Here is a 21,713-nt window from a genome sequence, read left to right on the forward strand (position 1 = left end):
TGAGAAACGAAAATTCCTAGCTTTGCTGTCCAATCCAATACGCTCTTTAGGCACTATGCTCCTTTCTTTATTTAAAAAAAAAAAAAAAAAAAAGGTGCTATGGAGCGGGAGCCTGAGAAAAAAATGATATGGAGTTAAAACTCTAATAAATGGAAACATTTTCAGGTTTAAAGTGTATGAGTTTCCCTGTCAAACTAAACTTTTGCCTCATTCTAAATTAGGGACTCAAAATGAGATAAATGAGTCATATTCAACTTAAAAGTTCAGATCTTTTTAGAATTTGGTTTCACACCAGACTTTTTGTAAACTAAAGATACCAAGCAATAGTACATATTTCAACCAAACTATCTCAGCTTAAAAAACATGAATTTCACATGTCACAAAATTTACCAGTACATTCTTTGAAAAAAGAAAGAAAGAAAGAAAGAAGACCCTCTTTTTAAAATTTAAATAACTATTAACCTACCTGATCCCTTTTCTCCAGATGCAACCAGAAGAGGCGGCAAACTGTCCTCATCATTAGGGAGAAGACTAATCTTATTGCAAACATTCTTGTCAATACCACACAGTAACCTATAATCTGAAGTACTAGCAACAGGTAAATGGCTGTGAACTAAGACACCAGTAGGACTAGGTGGTCCCTCAACTTCCGCAAAAACATCATCACTTAGTGTAAAAGAACAAGAAGTAGGTAATCCTTCAGTGCCTGTGCTTATAGGCAGTTTTTCCATAGATGGAACCTGAGAAATAGGACTCCGAATTATCTCATTTCTTGTAATATCTCCTATCTCATTGTTTGCTTTTTCCACTGTAGTAGAATGGGCATGATCCACTGTGTTTACTGTCTGTAAAATATGGAATTTTTAAAAAAAATCAGTTCATGTTATCTATTCAACTATGAAATGTTGATCTCTATAGCCAAAGATACCTTTTTAATAAGAATAACTAAAACCAAAATGGGCTCAGAAACTCTTCAGAAGCCAAATTTGCTAACAAACAGTACCACTTTGCTCCTTTAAATTCAGAAAAGTAAGGTTTAGCTTTACCATATCATATACTTGGGTAGATATTAATGACTTTAATTTTATAGACTAGGAGGAGGAGGCAAGGAGAACCTCAGTATCCTGTACTGTATCACACAGTAAACAAACTTAGTTGAACACAACTCTCCTTCAGATACCAGCCAAAAAGCCTGGAGTGGAGATAGGTAGCAAGGAACAGATCGGGGTGGGGGGAAGGCAGGAAGGGGAATGGTTAGGAAGCAAAGTGGTAGGTGTATTCCTCAACAGTAACCACAAACACTTCAAGCCGGCTTCAGTTAAGCCCTTTTCTTTTTAAACTGGGCAAACTTGAGTTAGTATTAAATAAAAAGCATTTATGAACTCAAGTAAAATTTATTAGGCTGTTTAGAACTTTCATTTTGTTAAAATATCAATTGAGGACAGGTGCTTATGGTAATTAGGGCTATTTTGTAAATTCTAGCTCATGAAACCTGACAAACAGCATAGGTTTATATGGTATGTGAAGCAGAGCAGGATACATACCTATCTTGTCTAATATATACACACAGGATAAACCAGGCAACTGGCACAGAGTAGACGCTCAGTAAATATCTGCTTACTGAATAAATACATTCCTATTTCATGTATGAATACTCGCTTCTATGAGTATTTTGATAGTTTACAATGAAAGTTCTTAGTGGGCTGGGATTCTGTATTACATATCTTTAACACCTATCACATTTGTGTAAATGCAAACATAAATACACTATCAGATACTTTAGTGAATGTTTAAAATCATTAAACAAATATTATCTGGGCATCTGGGTGGCTCAGTTGGTTAAAGCATCTGTCTTCAGCTCAGATCATGATCCCAGGGTCCTGGGATTGAACCCCTGTCCCCAATGGGTTCCCTGCTCAGTGGGGAGCCTGCTTCTCCTTCTCCCTCTGTTGATCCCCCTGCTCATACTTGCTCTTTCTCTCAAATAAATAAAAAAAATCTTAAAAAATTTAAAAACTCCACAAATATTAGTCTAAATTAAATTACTAAATCTAAGTTCTATTTCCCTACACCAGGGGTTCTTAAAATATGGGTCAGGGTTCTCTGAGGTCCCCAAGACCCTTTCAGGGAGTCAGTGGGGTCCTAGGATTTTCTTCATATAATTAACCAAACAACATATCACAATAGACAGAGTGTAGAAGCAGATGTGAGGATCTTTTTATTACGTCAGGCATCAAAGAATTTTGCAAAAATATAAAACAGTGTTACTCCTTTCACTAAACTCTGGTTTAAAATATGGCTCATAAAAATATTATTTCTATTAATATAACTAATTTTTAAATTAATTTTTCCAATTTTAATTTAATTAGATAAATAAATTTATCTATTTTTTAAATGGGCTCCATGCATGGAGCCCAATGCAGGGCTTGAACTCACGACCCTGAGATCAAGACCTGAGCCAAGATGAAGAGTTGGACACTTAACTGACTGAGCAATCTAGGCACCCCCACACAATTTTAATTTTAATATGGTAATTATCACTAGGTATGACCCACATAATCTATAGCTCTTTGAAGTTCTTAATAACTTTATGCTCTTATCCCTTTATGCTTCTAGGAGCATAAACGGATCTTCAGATCAGTAAGTTTGAGAATCATTACCTTAAACTGACATTAAAAAAGGTAAAATCTATAATATACTACTACATTGTATGTTTGTCATTTTAGGAAGGTATTAAAACAAGTACTCTAATAATCACACACGAAATATATTTAAAATAAAATGTTATTAAATTAACAAGTCATTCTTTAGATTCCTTACCAAGGGCATATCAGGTAAGAGAGGGCTCATGTCTTCAGAACATCTTTTATTTCCAGATGATAATTTTGTTGTATCTGCAACTTCACCATTGGGCAGTATACCATCCGCAAACCATACTCTCTTCTGTTCTTTGGAGCATAATCCTAGAATCAGTTTAAAAAGTAAAGCACTTTAATTTGGTATACTGCAATGGTTTAATACTAAATCAATTGGGAAATGTTTTCAAAACCTTTTTGCTATCCACTGGGAAGACCTGCCTTCTCAGGGCTGCAAAGGCCTAGAGAAATGGCCTTTTGTGATTCATCTAGCTGGAATGGAAGTCTTTTCCTTTTTTTATACAAAAGGCAAGAGTAACCCTAGGAATCACATATTCAGAAATAGAGTGGATCGGAAAGGTTATATCTTGAGACACTGGGGGCAGACTTAAAGCCCATATTACTAGGTAGTGAGTGAAGAATGAATAAAATTTAAAGACGAAGGCACAAGGTAAAAAAAAATGTAGACTGGAAGATGACAGATAAGCGAAGAAAAACATAGGAAGAACAGAAAAAAGTATAAAAAGACCTAAAAAGATAGAGGATCACTTGTGCATTAGAGGTCATTTTCTTAGAATTCTTTAACATGTTATTTTTTGTTTTTATAATGTGGATACAGAACTTTAATATTTTCCTCCCAAATTTGGAGGAAGTAAGTAGGTATCAGAATAAATGTGTGTTCTCTTTTGTTACTAAGCATCCAGCCACAGAGGAAGGTTATGAAAATAGCTGCCAGATGGTTTTAGGACAATATAAAAATCAAAGGATCAACATCTGCCTTCCAGAACACAATACAGATAACACTGAGAAAATTGGAATTACATACAATTTTTGCAATATGGGTACACATACTAAATAAGGTATCTTTCAGATATTTGCAATCCTTTTATAATTTAGTAATTTAGGATGTCAATATGAAAGAACATGTAAATTAAAAAAAATTTTTTTTGGTTGTTGGTTTTTTTTTTTTAATGTATTTATTTGACACAGAGAGAGATCACAAGTAGGTACAGAGGCAGGCAAAGAGAGAGGGTGAGCAGGCTCTTCACTGAGCAGAGAGCCCAATGCGGGGACTCAATCTCAGGACCCTGAGACTGTGACTTGAGCCAAAGTTAGAGGCTTAACCCACTGAGCCACCCATGTGCCCTGGTTGTTTTATTTTTTAAGATTTTATTCATTTATTTGTCAGAGACAGAGAGAGAGAGAGAGAGAGAGCGAGCGCACAGGCAGGGGGAGCGGCAGGCAGAGGGAGAAGCAGGCTCCCCACTGAGCAAGGAGCCTGATGCGGGACTTGATCCCAGGGCCCCGGGGATCATGACCTGAGCCTAAGGCAGAAGCTTAAAACTGACTGAGCCACTCATATGTCCCAAGGACACGTAAATATTTTTAAAGCATATTTATTCATTTTAGAGTTGTAACATATAACCATATATACTGAATCTCCTTATCTAAGTTATAATGACAGAATACAGCTACATTAGATAAAATGAAATCCAAAGTAATTATCAGAAGTATCTGAATTTGTTTTTAACTGACATTTACAGTTATTTTCTGGCAAGTTAGAGACTAATAGTTTGTATTTTAAAATGTACACAGGCTTGGTTGGGGCGCCTGTGTGGCTCAGTCACTTAAGCAGCCAACTCTTGGTTTTAGTTCAGATCACAGTCTTGGGCTCCTGAGATTAAACCCACTTTGGGCTCCACACTCAGTGGGGCACCCTGAGAGATCAGGGCACCACTGAGAGAGAGGATTCTCTGTCTCCCTCTGGCCCTCCCCCAACTTGCTCATTTTCTCACTCTCTAAAATAAATAAATAAATCCTTAAAAAAAAGTATATAGGCATTACTCAAGGTCCTAAATTACAACAGATTATATAAAAAGAACAGAGAGCCCAAAAAATTTTAAATAGATTAAAGAAAACATATTTATTGTGGTAAAATATAATTTTAAAAACAGATTTTTAAAGAAAGGGAGGTATGCCAGTTATTTACCTATTGTCTCTCAAACTCAAGCCCACCCTTTTATAAGGTGCTCTTTGATGCCAGGTCGAAGTCTGGAAAAGTACAACTCCCAGACCCCCTTGTTGGCTGGCTCTGGTCACGTTCTGCCAAGAGCACTGGTGGGAGACTGGAAGGTGGGAAGAGAAATAATTCTGTTTCTAGTTCCTGCCAGGATCCTTGCAGCAGCGGTACCACCAGATATAGGTGCATGCCCTGTGATTTGCAGTACTCCATACATCAAGGCTGGAATACTCCTTCATTCAACTGAACACCAATCCTATGAAGCCCCTTGATGGTTCCAGCATTTGCTATTTGGTGTTCTTCCAGAAATCATAACACCAGGCACACCCTGAATCCCAGGTCTGAGAACCAAACACCTCTTAGTACTCCGGAACTGAGTTCTAGAATATTGCCTTCCACCTTTCATTACTCCAACCCTAGGAGCAGTGGTTGCTTCCAATAGTTAGTAGTCTCTGACTCACTCTCTGAGTTGCTCTTCCAACCTTCTAACACACATACATACCAGTTCCCTGTACCCACCACCAGGCTCACCTAATTCCTCATCCCTCTCCCCTCCAAAACCCTCATTTTGTTTCTCAGAGTCCACAGTCTCTCATGCTTCATCTACCCCCCAATTTCCACCAGTTCACTTTTCCTTTCTTTCTCCTAATGTCCTCCACGTTACTCCCTATGCTTTACAAGTAAGTGAAACCATATGATAACTGACTCTCTCTGCTTGGCTTATTTCACTCAGCATAATCTCCTCTAGTCCCATCCGCGTTGATACAAAAGTTGGCTATTCATCCTCTCTGATGGAAGCATAATATTCCATCGTATATATGGACCATATCTTCTTTATCCACTCGTCTGTTGAAGGGCATCTTGGCTCTTTTCAAAATTTGGCAATTGTGGCCATTGCTGCTACGACATTGGGGTGCAAATGGCCCTTCTTTTCATGACATCTGTATCTTCGAGGTAAATACCCAATAGTGCAATTGCTGGGTCATAAAAGCTCTATTTTTAATTTCTTAAGGAATCTCCGCACTGTTTTCCAAAGAAGCTGTACCAATTTGCATTCCCACCAACAGTGTAAGAGGGTTCCCCTTTCTCCACATCCTCTCCAACACTTGTTGTTTCCTCTCTTGTTAATTTTGGCCACCCTAACTGGTGTAAGGTGGTATCTTAATGTGGTTTTGATTTAAATCTCCCTGATGGCTAATGATGATGAACATTTTTTCATTTATCTGTTAGCCAAATTTTTCTGATATCTAGTCTGGTCTCTCTGTCTTCACTAAACCTTATCAGACTAGAAATTCCATTAAAAAATTATCTTTAGGGGGTGCCTGGGTGGCTCAGTGGGTTAAAGCCTCTGCCTTCAGCTCAGGTCCTGATTCCAGGGTCCTGGGATCGAGCCCCACATCGGGCTCTCTGCTCAGCAGGGAGCCTGCTTCCTCTCTCTCTGCCTGCCTCTCTGCCTACTTGTGATTTATCTGTCAAATAAATGAATAAAATCTTTTAAAAAAGTTATCTTTAGTCTAAGACACATCATTTTCTTCTAGTTACCTTCAACATTTGGTTGTTTAAGTGCTGAGATCGGTAAAGTTGTAGGTGAAGATACACTGGATGTTTGGGTCTCCTGAAGAGGCTGGATGGTGGCACATTCATCAGAATGATTAGATTTAAGATTAGAACCAGTTGGACTCATCATCCTTTCAAATGCTTGAGCTAGAAAGGGAAAAATATTAAAATATTGAAATACTTTTGAACTTCAAAGTAAATTATGATAAATTATCTATTTTTCAAGTTGTGAAGAGAAAGAAATCAATGGCTAAGCAAGAAAAAGTAGTACTTGGCAAAAATAATGTCTTTTCTCCAGCTGGCAGCACTCCACTTCAGTATAAGCTACCAATTAATTACTTCAATATTATATTTGGCAAACGTTTATCTACTAAAGAAAGTAACCGTTATTTAATATGACTGTCTCTATTTTTGTCCTTGTACCCCTATAGTTTATTTACAATACAGTTCACAGTGATTTCTTTAAGACATAAACCCTCTCACATCATTCCTCTGTTTAAAATCTTTTAATGGCTTCCCAAGTGGAGTGAAGATTTCAGTTGTTAGAGTGGCTCTCAAAACCCTACATAGTCTATATCCCTATCTCCTCTGCCTTCCCACTTAGCTCTCTCTCTGACCTCATCTGTCACTACTATCCCATTATTCATTATGATCCAGCCATCCGGGCCTTCTGGTTCTTCAACAAGTCAAGCAAGCACTCACCTAGTCTTTGCTCTTGCTGTTCTATTTGGACTGTTCTTCCCATAAAAACTCACATAGCTTTATTTTCTCCCTTCAGGTCTCTGCTCACATGTCATATTATCATAAAGCCTAACTCTGCCTATCATTACAAATACTACCTCTTGGGGCACCTGGGTGGCTCAGTGGGTTAGGCCTCGGCCTTCAGCTTGGGTCATGATCTCAGAGTCCTGAGATCAAGCCCTTGCATCAAGCTATCTGCTCTGTGGGGAGCCTCCTTCCTTCTCTCTCTCTCTGCCTGCCTCTCTAACTACTGTGGTCTCTGTCTGTCAAATAAATAAATAAAATCTTAAAAAAAAAAAAAAACAACTCTTGCCACCAATCTGTTACTATCTATCCCTCTTATACTCTAATTTAGGATATTATCACCATCTGATATTGTCTTTGCTTACTGTCCATCTCTCCCCACATACCTAAGCTCCATGAAATAAGCTCCATGAGAACAGGACTATATTCTGTTCACAGCTGGAACTCCAAAATGCAAAATAGTGCTTGAATACTGGTGAATGATTTTTCATCCAAATGACATGGAACAGCACTGGTAGCTTTCCCCTCATTATTTCTCCAAACCAATCTGCTATAAATGTCACCATTGCTAAAGTAATCCTTCTTGAGTACCCCTGAATGATAGCACTGTCATGAAATGGCTTCAACTCACAAAATAAAATCCATATACCTTACCCTGGGTTTTGAGTAATGTCCAACTTGCCCCAAATCTACCTAATGGCACTCACATGCAAGATTCCCTGAAACTTATACAGTCTCAGCACAACTTCCTCATTATCCATAAGCTCTATTTAAACTATCTTTTTCTTTTAATCCTTCATGGAATTTGTCTTACAAACCTTGAGCCATCTTTCTCAACTTATTTAATAACATTATTTTAAATGATCACTTCTACCATCTTCCACCTTAAGGTTGATATTAAAATAACTGGTATTTGTTTTTTTGTAGTATAGAAATTAGTGTTAAATAGAACCCTAAGTGAAAATACACACTATAAGATATCATAACACAATAAATAAAACAGACAACAAGATAACCAAATTCATTTCAAGATATTTTCTTTGATAAACCAAAGCATGATCTCAATATCCTACTGAGTCTCTTTAATGGCTATACTTTCTCCTCTCCTGGACCCTTACAGTTAAAATGTTTTAATGCTCACCCCAAAATCTGAACTGTCAACTCAAGTAATGTTTCAAATCTTTTTTTTTTTTTTAAAGAAGTTGCAGTATTTTTTTTTTTTTAAGATTTTATTTATTTGACAGACAGAAATCACAAGTAGACAGAGAGGCAGGCAGAGAGAGAGGAGGAAGCAGGCTCCCCACTGAGCAGAGAGCCCGATGTGGGACTCGATCCCAGGATGCTGGGATCATGACCTGAGCCGAAGGCAGCGGCTTAACCCACTGAGCCACCCAGGTGCCCCATAATGTTTCAAATCTTAATGGCTAATTATTTTCAAGTGGGGAGGGAGAATTATGTGGGAACTTGCTCTCATATTTCTGAATTCCAGCAGGTTGTCTGGCTAATAGCCCCAGCAGGCTTCTAGACTACCGGAATAGCACAGGAAAAAAATAAAAACAACTATAAAGTCTTAAACTAATCTCTTCATAAACAAGGTTGGTAAGATGGAAATATAAAAAGTTTACACTCTATTATCTTCCAGAGCAGAGGTCAACAGCAGGGAGAAAAGCAGCTTACCTCAGGCTAATAGACTCACATCAGAGCTTTTTGGAGAATTGCTGAAAAAATTTATCTTCATTCAAAAGAGAAAAACAAATTATTATCAGGTATTTATTCTCCTGGCTAACAGGAAGCAGTACCTGAGCTACTATACAGGTCTGGTATTGAAAAGTCCCAAGTACTATTTGCTGGGAATTAAACTCTCAACAAATCTTTGAAAATGCCAAGTACTCCAAAGGCCAAATGTGTCTTTGAGGGAAAAAACCCACAATACGATGCATACACACACATACACACACACTCTGTGAGAACACAAGTAAGACCACCAAGATTATTGCTGATAATGGTAGCTAAGCTAGGGAGCCAAAAACAATGGGAAATACATACAAACAAAATTCCAAAATTGAGAAGGGAAAAAATATATGAGACAAAATGTGCCAATACTGTAACAGTCCTATGAACTTATCTATAAAATCATAATTATTAACTTATTTTGCATTCCCATTTAGGGTATAATTTCCAAAAAGGTGGGAAATATTACCTTGCTTTATGCTATTAATTTATAACACTGAATTCTACTTATTGTTAAGTATTCTGTAAATTTTTAGATTAAGATGATAAAGATGGCAATGATGATGACAAAACAAATAGGAAGATGAAATGCAGCATTTAGGGACTTGGTACCTGTTAAAAGTTAATGAACTGCCACTCCAGAAACTGAATGCTTCCTTTCCAGACTGGTAGTATTAATTGTGAGAGTAGAACAAAAAGAAGAGAAACCAAGCCATGGGATGTCCCACCTAAGCCAGATAAGTCAACACTAGGTCCTCGCCTTAAGAAAATAAAGAAGTTTATCTTTGTCACAATCCGATTGTTTTTATGATATATTCAATTACTGGAAGAAAATATGTCAGGTTAATACTCACCTTTACTAATAGTCTCAAAGCAGACTACACATACTCTTGCTTCCTTTTCCAGATATTGTAGTTTACATTTCCTATTACAACAGACACCACAAAATACCTATAAAGAATAAAATATCAAATTTGGTTTTGTGTGAACCATATTTATACCTATGGAAGGCAGGGGAAGAGGCAGCTCAAAATCTAATTAACCAAACACCATTTTTCTGATTACATAAATAATTTTTCTAATCACTATAATCACAGGTAGTTATTAAAATGGTTATTTTTTGTTTTACTTCAGTGAGATTCCTGCAATTTAAAATTGTGTCTCTGACAAGAATAATTGCTTTAAATCAATTCTGTTAATTAGAAAAGAACAAAAATTTTCTTTAATGAGTAAGTTTGTAAATTTAAAAAGCTTTCTGTGGTCCTTTATTTAAAACTTTTAAAAGCAGAGTATTATTATTATTCTAAAAGAGAGGAGAGTTGATCTGAGACCAACATAATACTGGAAATTGCTGAATAAAAAAATGCAATGTTATTTCTATAGGCAGCCCTTAGAGTTTACAGACAAAGCAGTCAGAATGCAAACAGGTCAGCTTCAACATTCTGAAGCTGTGGCAGCCAATTTGCTTTTTCCCCCTCTATGTTTCCCTAGATATAGACTATAGCACTAACTGCAGAGTGGTCTTGAAATTAATCCAATGACACAGGGGGATATGACTGAATTTGGGACATCTTGTGTTAATGTTAGAGGGATAAAGACATATTCTTAGATATCACAAAAACTAGTAATTAGCATTCCTCATTTCCAAGTACATTATGTTCAAGACAAGATAACATTCATTCACCCTCAAGCAATCTGTAAAATGACAGTGGTTTATATATTTCCACATAGGTGAAAAATGATTTTAAACTAGCCAAAACTTTTAATCATCTCTTAATCAGCTTTTCTGTCACATTAAATTTCACTTAAAATGTCTGAAAAGAATAAAAGACAAAGATTTTTATAACTCACTTTCCCACATGCTCGGCAGTGGTGTCGCCGTTTTGTAAATGTAAATTTGACTTGGCAGTTCATACAGTTTGGAGCTTCTGAATCAGGAACCCAAGTAGGTTGTTTCTGGCCCAAAACCATGCCTTCTTTGCAAGTGTTTACAGGTAGAGATTCTTCATTCACAGTTACAAAAGTGGATCCACCTTCAAAATTACTTTCTATATCGATGTAATTAGAGTTGAAGCTAACCTGAGGATCAGTTGTAGAATCGGTAGTACAAGTGGTTGGAACAATCATATTTGCTATGCTGGGCTCACTTTCAGGCGTATTTGGAACATCTGGTTTATTTGGTTCCTTTGAACCCCTTGGTCTTGATGGAATGTTAAACAACTGCTTTGGTCTGGCCCCTCCAACATGAACAGATTGACTGTTAATATCAGAGACTGATAATTCATTTGTAATCTCAGGTTTACTGTTAGATAGCCCTTGTTCAACTGGAACTGTACTTTTTTCCCCTAAAGAAAGGCCACCATTTTCTGTAGTATTCTGTTTATCAACTGTTTCACAAATCATATTAATGCCAGGACTTTCTCCAGTAGCACCTGTTTCAGCATTGAAATATGTATTACTGATGATCTTATCATCTGGGCCTTTCATGTCTATCTCAATCATTTGAGATTTTGAGTCATTCACACTTTCTTCAAACGATTTTACGTTACTGGTCTGAAGATACTGTTCAGTCAGAAAGGCATCAAGTTCAGCATCACTAATTAGTGCACCACTTTTCATGCCTTCATCAATATTAAAATAATCTAAGTCTTGCCCATCAATATCATTGCCTGAAAAAGGGAGACTATCACAATGATCAGGAAACTCTGGGGCATTAGCACCAGAAGGCTCCATCTGAGATTTTGTAGCTGTAGAAGAATTTGCATTACCAGGGTGATCCAAAGACTCAACTCTGATTATCATCGGGTTGGACTCTACCTTTCTATTTCCCACCTGTTCCATTATGTTTTTACATTTTTCTTGTTTCAAAAGATTAGTCTCCTCCAATGGTTCCCCACCTAGAATAACACTCTTCTGTATTTCTTCATGTACTGGCACTGCATCTTGTATGTTGTCTTTATGTTCATTCTGTGGTAAACAATCACCATGTGCTTTGCTTTCAATTAATGATCCACACAAAGACCCAGGTACTGGAAGACAAGTCAGTGAGGAGTATATTTCTTCACCTGAAACATGTAGAGCTGGAGAGGAATCTTGAGTTACATCTTGATTATCATCTTTAAGATCCTCATCTCTTGAGCCTTCTTTTGCAGACTGTTTTATAACTATAGCGGTCCTATCTTCCTGAAAGGCAAAGTCTGGTAATTTCAAACTTTCATCTTTTGCATTTGAATCATTTAAGTATAAATCTTCATTTTTTGGAAAACTGCAAGGCAAAGCACTTGTGCGGTCTCCTTCTACTAAACATTCTGTGGCAGCTATGACTGCCACATCTACTTCCTCTTTTACCAAACCATTATTGGCTTTCAGTAATTCACATGGCTGGTCCTTGTGCTGTAGACTGTCTTTGGCATCAAACATTTTGGAACTTTGTTGAGTCAAAGCAGATGGCATGTTAAAATCAACAACTGGTTCTAACTGATTAAAGATCTTTTTATCCTTTAAATTCTCTTTCACACTGTAATTACATGAATCTGAAGTTGCTGTATCTACTTTTGTACCCAATTCTTCAGCCTCACTAATTTCTCTGTTTTGTAATTCAGAGCTGACATCATTCTGTTCCTCTCGGACACGGTCCGCTGAAGCAGCACAAAGAGTTTCTGGCGCTGAAGATAAATCCAATCCAATCAAAGAATCTGCACTAGACTTAAAATCATCTGGCAATAACTGTTTAATATCTTCTTCACTATTAGTTACATGAACTAAGTTACCCATGTCACTTATCAGATCACAGACAGGTTTACTACATCGTCCCATATAGAGAGGCTGGATTTCATGTGAAGTGCCACCATCCACAGAAGAAAGGAGATCAAGTCCTGTTACATTTTTTTCATTTTGTATGGAAGCTAGTCCCTCAAGTGTTTTGTTAAGGGAAATCTGATTTGTTTCATAGCATGTTTCTGATGAGGCACAACAATTAATGCACTGTTGATCCTTTGGTAGCACTGAAGTCAGCTGTGAGGAAGCCAACTCTGAAGAAACTGAACAGTGGTTAGAATCATAGGCGTTTTGCTCATCTTGGTGATAATCTTGTTCATCTAATTAAAATAGAGATATAATGTTATTCAGAAAAGCCAAAGCAAAATTATCACAAATACGTTTTTTAAGACTCCTAAATTAACTAAACTTTTGTTTAGATCAGAAATAGATTACTCTCTTACAAAATTATAATAACTTCCAAAAGTAGTTTTATTTAAACTACTTGGGGCTTTTACTTTTCAGTGTAGATGTCACAGTGTGATAGAAGTTCCACTCAAATAACTCAGTTGCAATATAAAAACCAGACTGAAGAAGAGCTCAAAAACAATCCAACCTCTTGGTTCTCTCTCTGGTTTCCTAGTCTTCATTATTAGATGAGTAAAATATCTCATATTAATGAAATACCAGTTTATATATAGTTTTTAAGCTGCTTTTAGCTGGCTTATATGTTGATTTTTTAAGATTTTATTTATTTATTTGACAGAGAGTGGGCAGAGAGCCAGGCAGAGAGGAGGGGGAAGCAGGCTCCCCTCTGAGCAGAAAGCCCACATGGGGCTCAATCCCAGAACCCTGAGATCATGACCTGAGCCAAAGGCAGAGGCTTAACCCACTGAACCACCCACGCCCCTCATATGTTGATTTTAAAGGTCTTTTAGTTAAATTTGTGTCTGTAGAGAAAAGTTTTACTTTCTTTATTTCTATTTTTGGCTATTGGTTCTATTCAGTGTAAGAACAGACTAGTATGTTATAATGAAATGTGAACTTACACAATATAACCATGTGACCAAAACTGAAACCAAATTTTGCTAAGAGTACTCTATATCTGGATAACTGAATCACAGACACTTAAAATTTCTTTAGTATCAAAAATTAAAAACCAACAAACCTGGATTCTGTTCAAAGTCATCAAGGAGTTTGTCCAAGTCACTGACTGCTGCTTTAAAATAACTATCCATCCTTCTTGTACACTTATTCAGAATTTAATCCTTATATGCCTAGAAAATAAAAAGTTATGAAAGTTTGTTTAATTCTCTAACATATAAATATTATGCCATCTACTGAATACCAAGAAACATAAGAAAAAGATACAAATTGCTTTGAGTAATCTATAATTTAGTTGGGGAAATTGCCTCCTTATATACAAAATGACATGAAAACCAACTGTAACAACATAACATACAACATAACATACAATACACTATTGTAAATTTTAAAAGACTTATCTAAGTAACTCATGTTATATAAGTTACATAAGTCAAAGAACTCATAATTGAAAGTTAAAAATAGTTATAAGTACCATATGCCAAATATAAGACAAAAATATAAAACATACTACATACAAATAAAAATACTTCACACAAAAACTTGTTTGATTCAACAGAAGTGGTACTTCAAATGCTTAGAGCTTTAGATGCTTATATCAGAACAGAAAAAAGATTAAAGACTAATAAACTAAGAGCAGGAGTTAAGGAAATAGAAAATGAACATACGAAAGAGGTACAAATAAATTAGTTTTACAAATAAAGTAGATAAACCAACTCCACAAATGAGCCTGACACCTTAAAGGAATCTATCAATGACTAAAGGGATAAAATCAAAAGGGCAAGGAGCCTAATTGATAGGGGGCTCTTACCATCTTAAATGGGACAACCAAACATCAAATGAATGAAGGCTACGAAGTACTGAACACAAATCAAATAGATAAAAAACCAAGAGATCACAATGATACTAAAAACAAAAACAAGTAACACCACTCATTAGAGGGTTGCCAGGGCACAAACTCATTACTCTGAGAGTTCATATATTAAGGGAAAAGAGCCAATAATTTATCCACCTCTTTATTTACAAAATGTACTTTAGAATAATAAAGTAGCTGCTGAGGGAAATTTCTTTAGATAAGAATTCCAATCAATAAATACAGATGGGGGGGCACCTGGGTGGCTCAGTGGGTTAAAGCCTCTGCCTTCGGCTCAGGTCATGATCCCAGAGTCCTGGGATCGAGCCCCGCATCGGGCTCTCTGCTTGGCAGGGAGCCTGCTTCCCACCCCCCCTTCTCTACCTGCTTGTGATCTCTGTCAAATAAATAAATAAAATCTTTAAAAAAATAAATAAATAAATAAATAAATACAGATGGGTATTAAAATTTTAAAAATTATCTCTTGGAAATCCTTAATGCAACTAACGGACTAGGCAATGGTTATCAATATATTCTAGAAGTGTGAGATGAAAGGTTGGAGGGTAACTTTATAATGGTGGGAATAGGCAAAGACATCTGACTTCCACTAATCAATTTTACCATCAATAAATGTGGAAGACCCAAACATTATGTGCCTGGTGTGGAAGATACAACATCACATGTAATGTATTCCTGTCCCAAAAAACTGAACCTGAATCTAATCAAGCATTTAGAACTGCGTATTTATAGAAAATCCAAGCATAGAGGGACAAGTTAGGTGATATCAAAATAAAGCTATCAGCTAAACCCAGAAAGTGAAAGACTCTACAGCAATGTCCCTTACATGGTCTCTGGCGAATGACCTTTAAAAAAAATTTTTTTTTCCAATCTGTTCCATACTGTTACCTTTGTAAAGCTCAATAAAAACAATAGAAATTTTGCAGTAATACATACAAACAGAAAAACAGACATTATGAAGCACATGTGAACAGTTGCCTGGGATGAGGAATAGTAAGAAGTGAGAAATAGGGGTGCCTGGGTGGCTCAGTGGGTTAAAGCCTCTGCCTTCAGCTCAGGTCATGATCCCAGGGTCCTGGCATCAAGCCCCGCATGGGGCTCTCTGCTCAGCGGGGAGCCTGCTTCCCTTCCTCTCTCTCTACCTGCCTCTCTGACTACTTGTGATCTCTGTCTGTCAAATAAATAAAATCTTAAAAAAAAAATTTAAAAAAAAAAGAAGTAAGAAAAACAAACAAATGAGAGTGTTTTACAAGATAGTTGCCATAAACTGAAAATACCTGAGGTCCAGAAAAAATAAGGATACTTTAAAGTGAGTTAAATAGATGTAACAATAGCTTAAGAGAGACCTGAATGAACTGGAAAACCTAACTGAAGAAATGACCTAAAATGCAGCCCAGAAAGACAAGAAAAAGGAAAATATAACAGGTGAAGAGACATGGATGTAGAAGTCATCCATCATGGGAATGGAGTCCCGTACGGAAACTACAGAGCATGAAATAAGGATGCTTGAAAAGATAATCCTAGGAATTTTTCTAGACTTGATGAAAAACACAACTCAACAGATACAGGTAACTCATACCAAGCAATTTAAATAAAGAGAAATTCACAAGTGGCCACTCTGTAGTGAAACTTTTGTACTCCAAAGATTGAGTGCCCTTAGGAAAAGTTTACCTTAAAAGGAACAATAATTATGCTGGCAACAGGTAAACTTCAGAAGAATTTTCAGTAACAATGGTATGTCATCCTGATTTAACAAAGCACATTACTTCTTTTACCTCTATTTTTAAATTGTGGTTATACCCTATATAATAGTATACAAAAACGCAGACACCAAAACAAACAAAAGGAACTTGGAGAAAAAGACAATGCAGGAAACAGAAGAAAACTTCAAAGAAACTAATTAATATTCTCAGAAACATAACAATGCAACTATGACACAAGGATGGTAAGCCACAAATAAAGAATATATGGAGGGGGAAAAAGTGATCATGGAAAGTGATAGCAAAAATCTTAAAATTCAAAGTGGAGCTGTTCGATGCAGTGAAAGCAGTGCTTAGAGAAGCATTTATAACATAAATGCACAGGTTAAAAAAAGAAAGATCTAAAAATCAACTGTCCAAGTTTCCACCTTGGAAAACTAGAAAAAGGAGAGCAAGGAGAACTAAACAAGTAGAAACAAAGATGACAAAGAACAGAAGAGAAACCAATAGAAAAACAGAAAAAAAAAACCCAAAAAACAAAAATACTGAAACCGAAAACTTTTTTCTTTGAAAAAAATCAGTAAAATTAATAAACTAGGCTAATCAAGAAAAGAGAGAAACACAAATTACCAGTATCAGAAAGAAAGAGGGGATATAACTACTGATGCTATGGACACTTAAAGGAAAATAAAGGAATATTATTAACAACTCTATGCCCACAAACTCAATAATCACATGAAATGAACCAATTCCTTGGGAGACATAAGCTCCCAAAACTCACAAAGGAAGAAACAGATAACCCATGGGCTGCCTGGGTGGCTCAGTCAGTTTAACGTCTGCCTTCCACTTGGGTCATGATCCTACACTGCAAGGGGCCTACTTTTCCCTCTCCCTCTGACTCCTGCTCTCCTTGCTTATGCACTCTCTCTCTGACAAATAAATAAACAAAACCTTAAAAAAAAGAAAAAGAAAAAGAAAAAGATAACCCAAACGGCCCTGTATCTCTTAATAAACAGAACCAATAATTAGTAACCTTCCATAAAACAAATAACCAGATCCAGGTGGCTTCACTGGTGAATTTTACCAAACACTGAAAGAAGGAAGAAAAATATATTTCATAATCTCTTTCAGAAAAAGGAAGAAGAGGGAACCCTTCCTAATTCACTTGTAAGACCAGCATTACTCTAATACCAAAACCAAATAAAAACATTAAAAGAAAGGCAAACTACAGACCAATATTGCTCATGAACACAGACATAAAAATCCTCAACAAAATATTAGCAAGTAGAATCCAACAACGTATAAAAAGAATTATATATGACAACCAAGTGGGATTTATCCAGGTATGCAAGGTTGGTTCAACCTTTGAAAATTAATTAATATAATCTACCATATCAACAGGATAAGAAGAGTTATATAATCATATTGATGGATGCAAAAAAAACGAAAAAAGGCATCTGACAACCTAACATCTGCTCATGATAAAAACTCTCGGCAAATTATGAGCAAAGGGGAACTTCTTCAATTTGATGAAGAGTATTTAAAAAGAACCTACTGCTAGCATTATACATTATGATGAGAAACTGGATGCCCTTCCACCAAAAACTGGGATCAAGGAAAGGATATTTTCTCTCACAAATCCTATTCAACACAGTACTGAAATCAAATACCCCCCCCCCCCCCAGTGCAACAGGAAAAGAGAATAAAAAGTACACCATTTGGAAAGGAAGAAATAAAATTGTCTCTATTTGCAATGACATGATTTTCAATGTAGAAAATCCTCAAAACTCACCCCCTGAAATAGAGTAATGAATAGAGCATGGATACCAAGTTAATAACAAATATCAAATGCATTCCTATATATGAGCAAGTAAAAACTGGAATTTGGAATTTTTTAAAAAATGCCATTTATGATATCACCTGAAAAAAAATTAAATACTTAGGTATAAACTTAATAAAATATATAAAGGACCTATATGTGGAAAGCTACAAAATACTGATAAAAAAATCAAAGATCTAAATAAATGGGAGATATATTCTATTGTCAGGGATAGGTAGACTCAATATTGTCAAAATGTCAGTTCTCAGTGCAACCCAATCAAGACGCTAGCAAGCTATTTTGTATGACTTAGGAAACTAAAAATTCTCAAGTGTATATGGAAAAGAAGACAGAATAGCCAACATAATGCTGAAAAAGAAGAGCATATTGGGACAACTCACTCTGATTTTAGATTTAGAAGGCTACAATAATCAAGGTAATATATGACTGGCAAAGAATAGACATATAGATCAATGGAAAAGAATAGAGAGCTGGGAAATAGACCCACACAACTACAGTCAATGCATCTTTGCCAAAGGGGCAAAGGCAATTCAAAGGAGAAAGGGTAGTCTTTTCAACAAGTGGTGCTGAGAAAACTGGACATCCCTATGCAAAAATATGAGCCTAGAAACAGACCTTACACCTGAATGTTTTTAAAATGGATAATAGACCTAAATGTAAAGTGCAATATTGTAACACTTCTTGAGGGAAAACATAAGAGAAAATCTACATTAGCTTGGGTTTGGTGATGAGTTTTTAAATGTAAAAATGGCATGATCCATGAAAAAAAATGATTAAGCTGGACCTTCTTAAAATTAAAAACATCTGCTCTGAAAAGGGCACTGTTAAGAGAATGAGAGGAAAAGCCACATCCTGGAAGATAATATTTACAAGACACCTATCTGATAAAGGACTTGAATCCAGTCTACAAAAAAACACCTCATGTTAAATAATTAGAAAACCAACGATCAAATTAAATGGGCCAAAGTTCCAAATAGACACCTCACCAAAGAAGATACACAGTTATCAAAGAAACCTATGATAAAACGCTCCACATCATTTGTCTTTAGGGACTACATATTAAAACAATGATACCATTTTACATCAATTGCAATAGCTAAAATCCAAACAACTGACAATACCAAATGCTGCAAGGGTGCCAATCAGCAGGAACTCTATTTACTTCTGGTGGGAATGCAAAATGGTACACCCACTTTGGAAAACAGTTTGTCTCTTACAAAACTATAGTCTTACTATATGATCCAGCATTCATACTACTAGATATTTACCCAACTGGTTTATAAAGATTTACGTCCACACATGAACTTAGGTGTGATTGTTTATAATGGCTTTATTTATAAGGGCCAAAATTTCGAAGTATTCAAAATGACCTCCAGTAAGTAACTGATAAATAAACTATGTTACATTCATGCAATGGAATACTATTCAGTGATATAAAGAAATGAGCTAACAAGCCACAGAAAGACATAGATAGTTTTAATTATGTATTGCTACGTAAAAGAAGCCCATTTTTAAAAATCTACACACTGGGGCCATCTGGGTGGCTCAGTCAGTTAAGCATCTGCCTTTGGCTCAGGTCATGATTTCAGGGTCCTGGAACTGAGCCCCGAGTTGGGTTCCCTGCTCAGCAGAGTCTGCTTCTCCCTTTGCCCCTTCCCCACTGCTTATGCTTGCCCTCTGTCAAATAAATAAAAATCTTTAAAAAAAATTTTTTTTTAAATCTACACACTGTACGTAGGACTCCTGAGTCGCTCAGTTGGTTAAGCATCTGATCTCTTGGCTCAGGTCAGGATCTCAGGGTCATGAGCTTGAGCCCTGCACTGGGTGCCATGCTGGGTGGGAGCCTGCTTAAGATTCCCTCAGCTCTTCCCCAGCTGCTTGCTCATTCTCTCTACAACAAAAACCAAAAACCAAAAACCAAAAAACATCTACATACCATACCATTCTAATTGTATGACATTCTGGAAAAGTCAAAACTACAAAGAGAGTAAAACATGTAAGTGATTGCTAGTGGTTTGGGGTAAGGGATAGGATGAACAGGTAAAGCATAGTGGATTTTTTTAGGGTGGTGAAACTATTTTGTACGATACTATAGTGATGAAAATAAGACATTAAGCATTTGTCAGGTTATAGCACAAAGAATAAACCTTAACATACTCAAATATTAAAAAATTATTTAGAAGAAGACTGGGTGATCTCAGAATGGAATGCAGAATGTGAGAAAAGGGCCAATTTTATTACAAACATATAAAACAACCTTACTGAAAGGGGTGGAGGAATACAGTGCTACCTTTGGAAATGAGTGAGTCTGTAAGGCTGAAGATAAAAGGAACACAAGCATTGTGCTCTAGTTCATAAAGCTGTTTCCCAACAGGTATGGGTTAACGATTCTGAACCACTACACACGTATACTGGATTTAAAAGGAACTGGATGGCTGATGACAGGAGCCAGGTTTCTCACTGTTGGAAGGGAAGGTTAGATAAGCAAAAGAGAAGGAACCTAAAATGATCCACATGGTAATGGATTTGAACTGGAGACATTGGTATAAACTCATAGCTAGCTTTATATGGATAGAGATGGTTACATATCTGTCCTCATTTTTTACTTGAAATACTTACAGATATTAGTATAAACATGTATATCTCTTGCTCTGTTAGCTGACAGGGCCTAGAACCAAGACATCATACTTAGCACCCAGAACATGGTTTCTCCAACAAAAGGAGCCAAGGCTCCTTGGAGAAATGGCTGATTCTATGACTGGGGCAGAAAATATACAAGATGAGCATGGAGAGTCTTGTAATCCCAGAAATAAAGTGCATGTACACATGCATGCATGGATGTATACATGCATACAATGAAGGAGGTATGTCAAAAAGATATAGGAGTCAACTGGAAGAGCTCCCAAAGGCCAAAGCTAGAAATCTGAACAATGAAACATATAAACCAGTACAGGCTTTTTACCCATATCATTAAAAAAATGAGTTCATACTGAGATAAATAAACGGAACAAGATAAATCTCCCACACAGAAAAGTTCTAAATAATTTGCATAGATACTTTGCTCTCAAGGAAGTGCAACATAACTCCCTGCTCCTTAAGTGTGCGGCACATATTTTCTTCTTAAGAGTACAGTACAGAAAGGGAGAAAAAATAACTTTACAGTGGAGAAACCTGACCAACTCTACCTCAAGCCATTGGATCAAAGAAAACATCAACAGTGTTAAGTCATGTTGACAAAATGTACCCTTGATATGATGTGATAACAATGGCATTTTATCTTGTTGTCTTCTTCCTAAAACACAGTACCTCAATCTAATTATGAGAAAAATCTCAGAGAAACCACATGTGACATTCTTCTCAACAGTGGACTAGTATCAAAACTCTCAATAAAATAAAAAACAGAACATCTGAGAAACTGTCACAACAAAGAGGAACCAAAGGAGACAAAACTAATCAGGGTAATGTGGTATCTTGGGGAATCTCCTAGATCAGAACATATTAGGGAAAAATTGAA

General features: G+C 36.4%; 1 protein-coding gene across 6 annotated transcripts in view; it reads right to left on the reverse strand.

Moving 5' to 3' along the window:
* The window catches only part of ZFYVE16 (zinc finger FYVE-type containing 16), a 51,696-nt gene that overhangs the window by 23,166 nt on the left and 6,817 nt on the right, over positions 1–21,713 (reverse strand). For all 6 annotated transcript variants that reach the window (XM_032335856.1, XM_032335855.1, XM_032335854.1 and 3 more), the window contains 6 exons: positions 13,853–13,961; positions 10,780–13,025; positions 9,783–9,879; positions 6,418–6,579; positions 2,821–2,963; positions 467–845 (listed from right to left, as the gene is read on the reverse strand). In XM_032335856.1, coding sequence (XP_032191747.1) covers positions 467–845; positions 2,821–2,963; positions 6,418–6,579; positions 9,783–9,879; positions 10,780–13,025; positions 13,853–13,922 — 3,097 coding nt within the window. In that variant the 5' untranslated portion in view covers positions 13,923–13,961. The remainder of the gene's footprint in view (positions 1–466; positions 846–2,820; positions 2,964–6,417; positions 6,580–9,782; positions 9,880–10,779; positions 13,026–13,852; positions 13,962–21,713) is intronic.

Source organism: Mustela erminea, chromosome 3 (assembly GCF_009829155.1).
Source record: "Mustela erminea isolate mMusErm1 chromosome 3, mMusErm1.Pri, whole genome shotgun sequence".
In the NCBI taxonomy this organism is placed as follows: domain Eukaryota; kingdom Metazoa; phylum Chordata; class Mammalia; order Carnivora; family Mustelidae; genus Mustela; species Mustela erminea.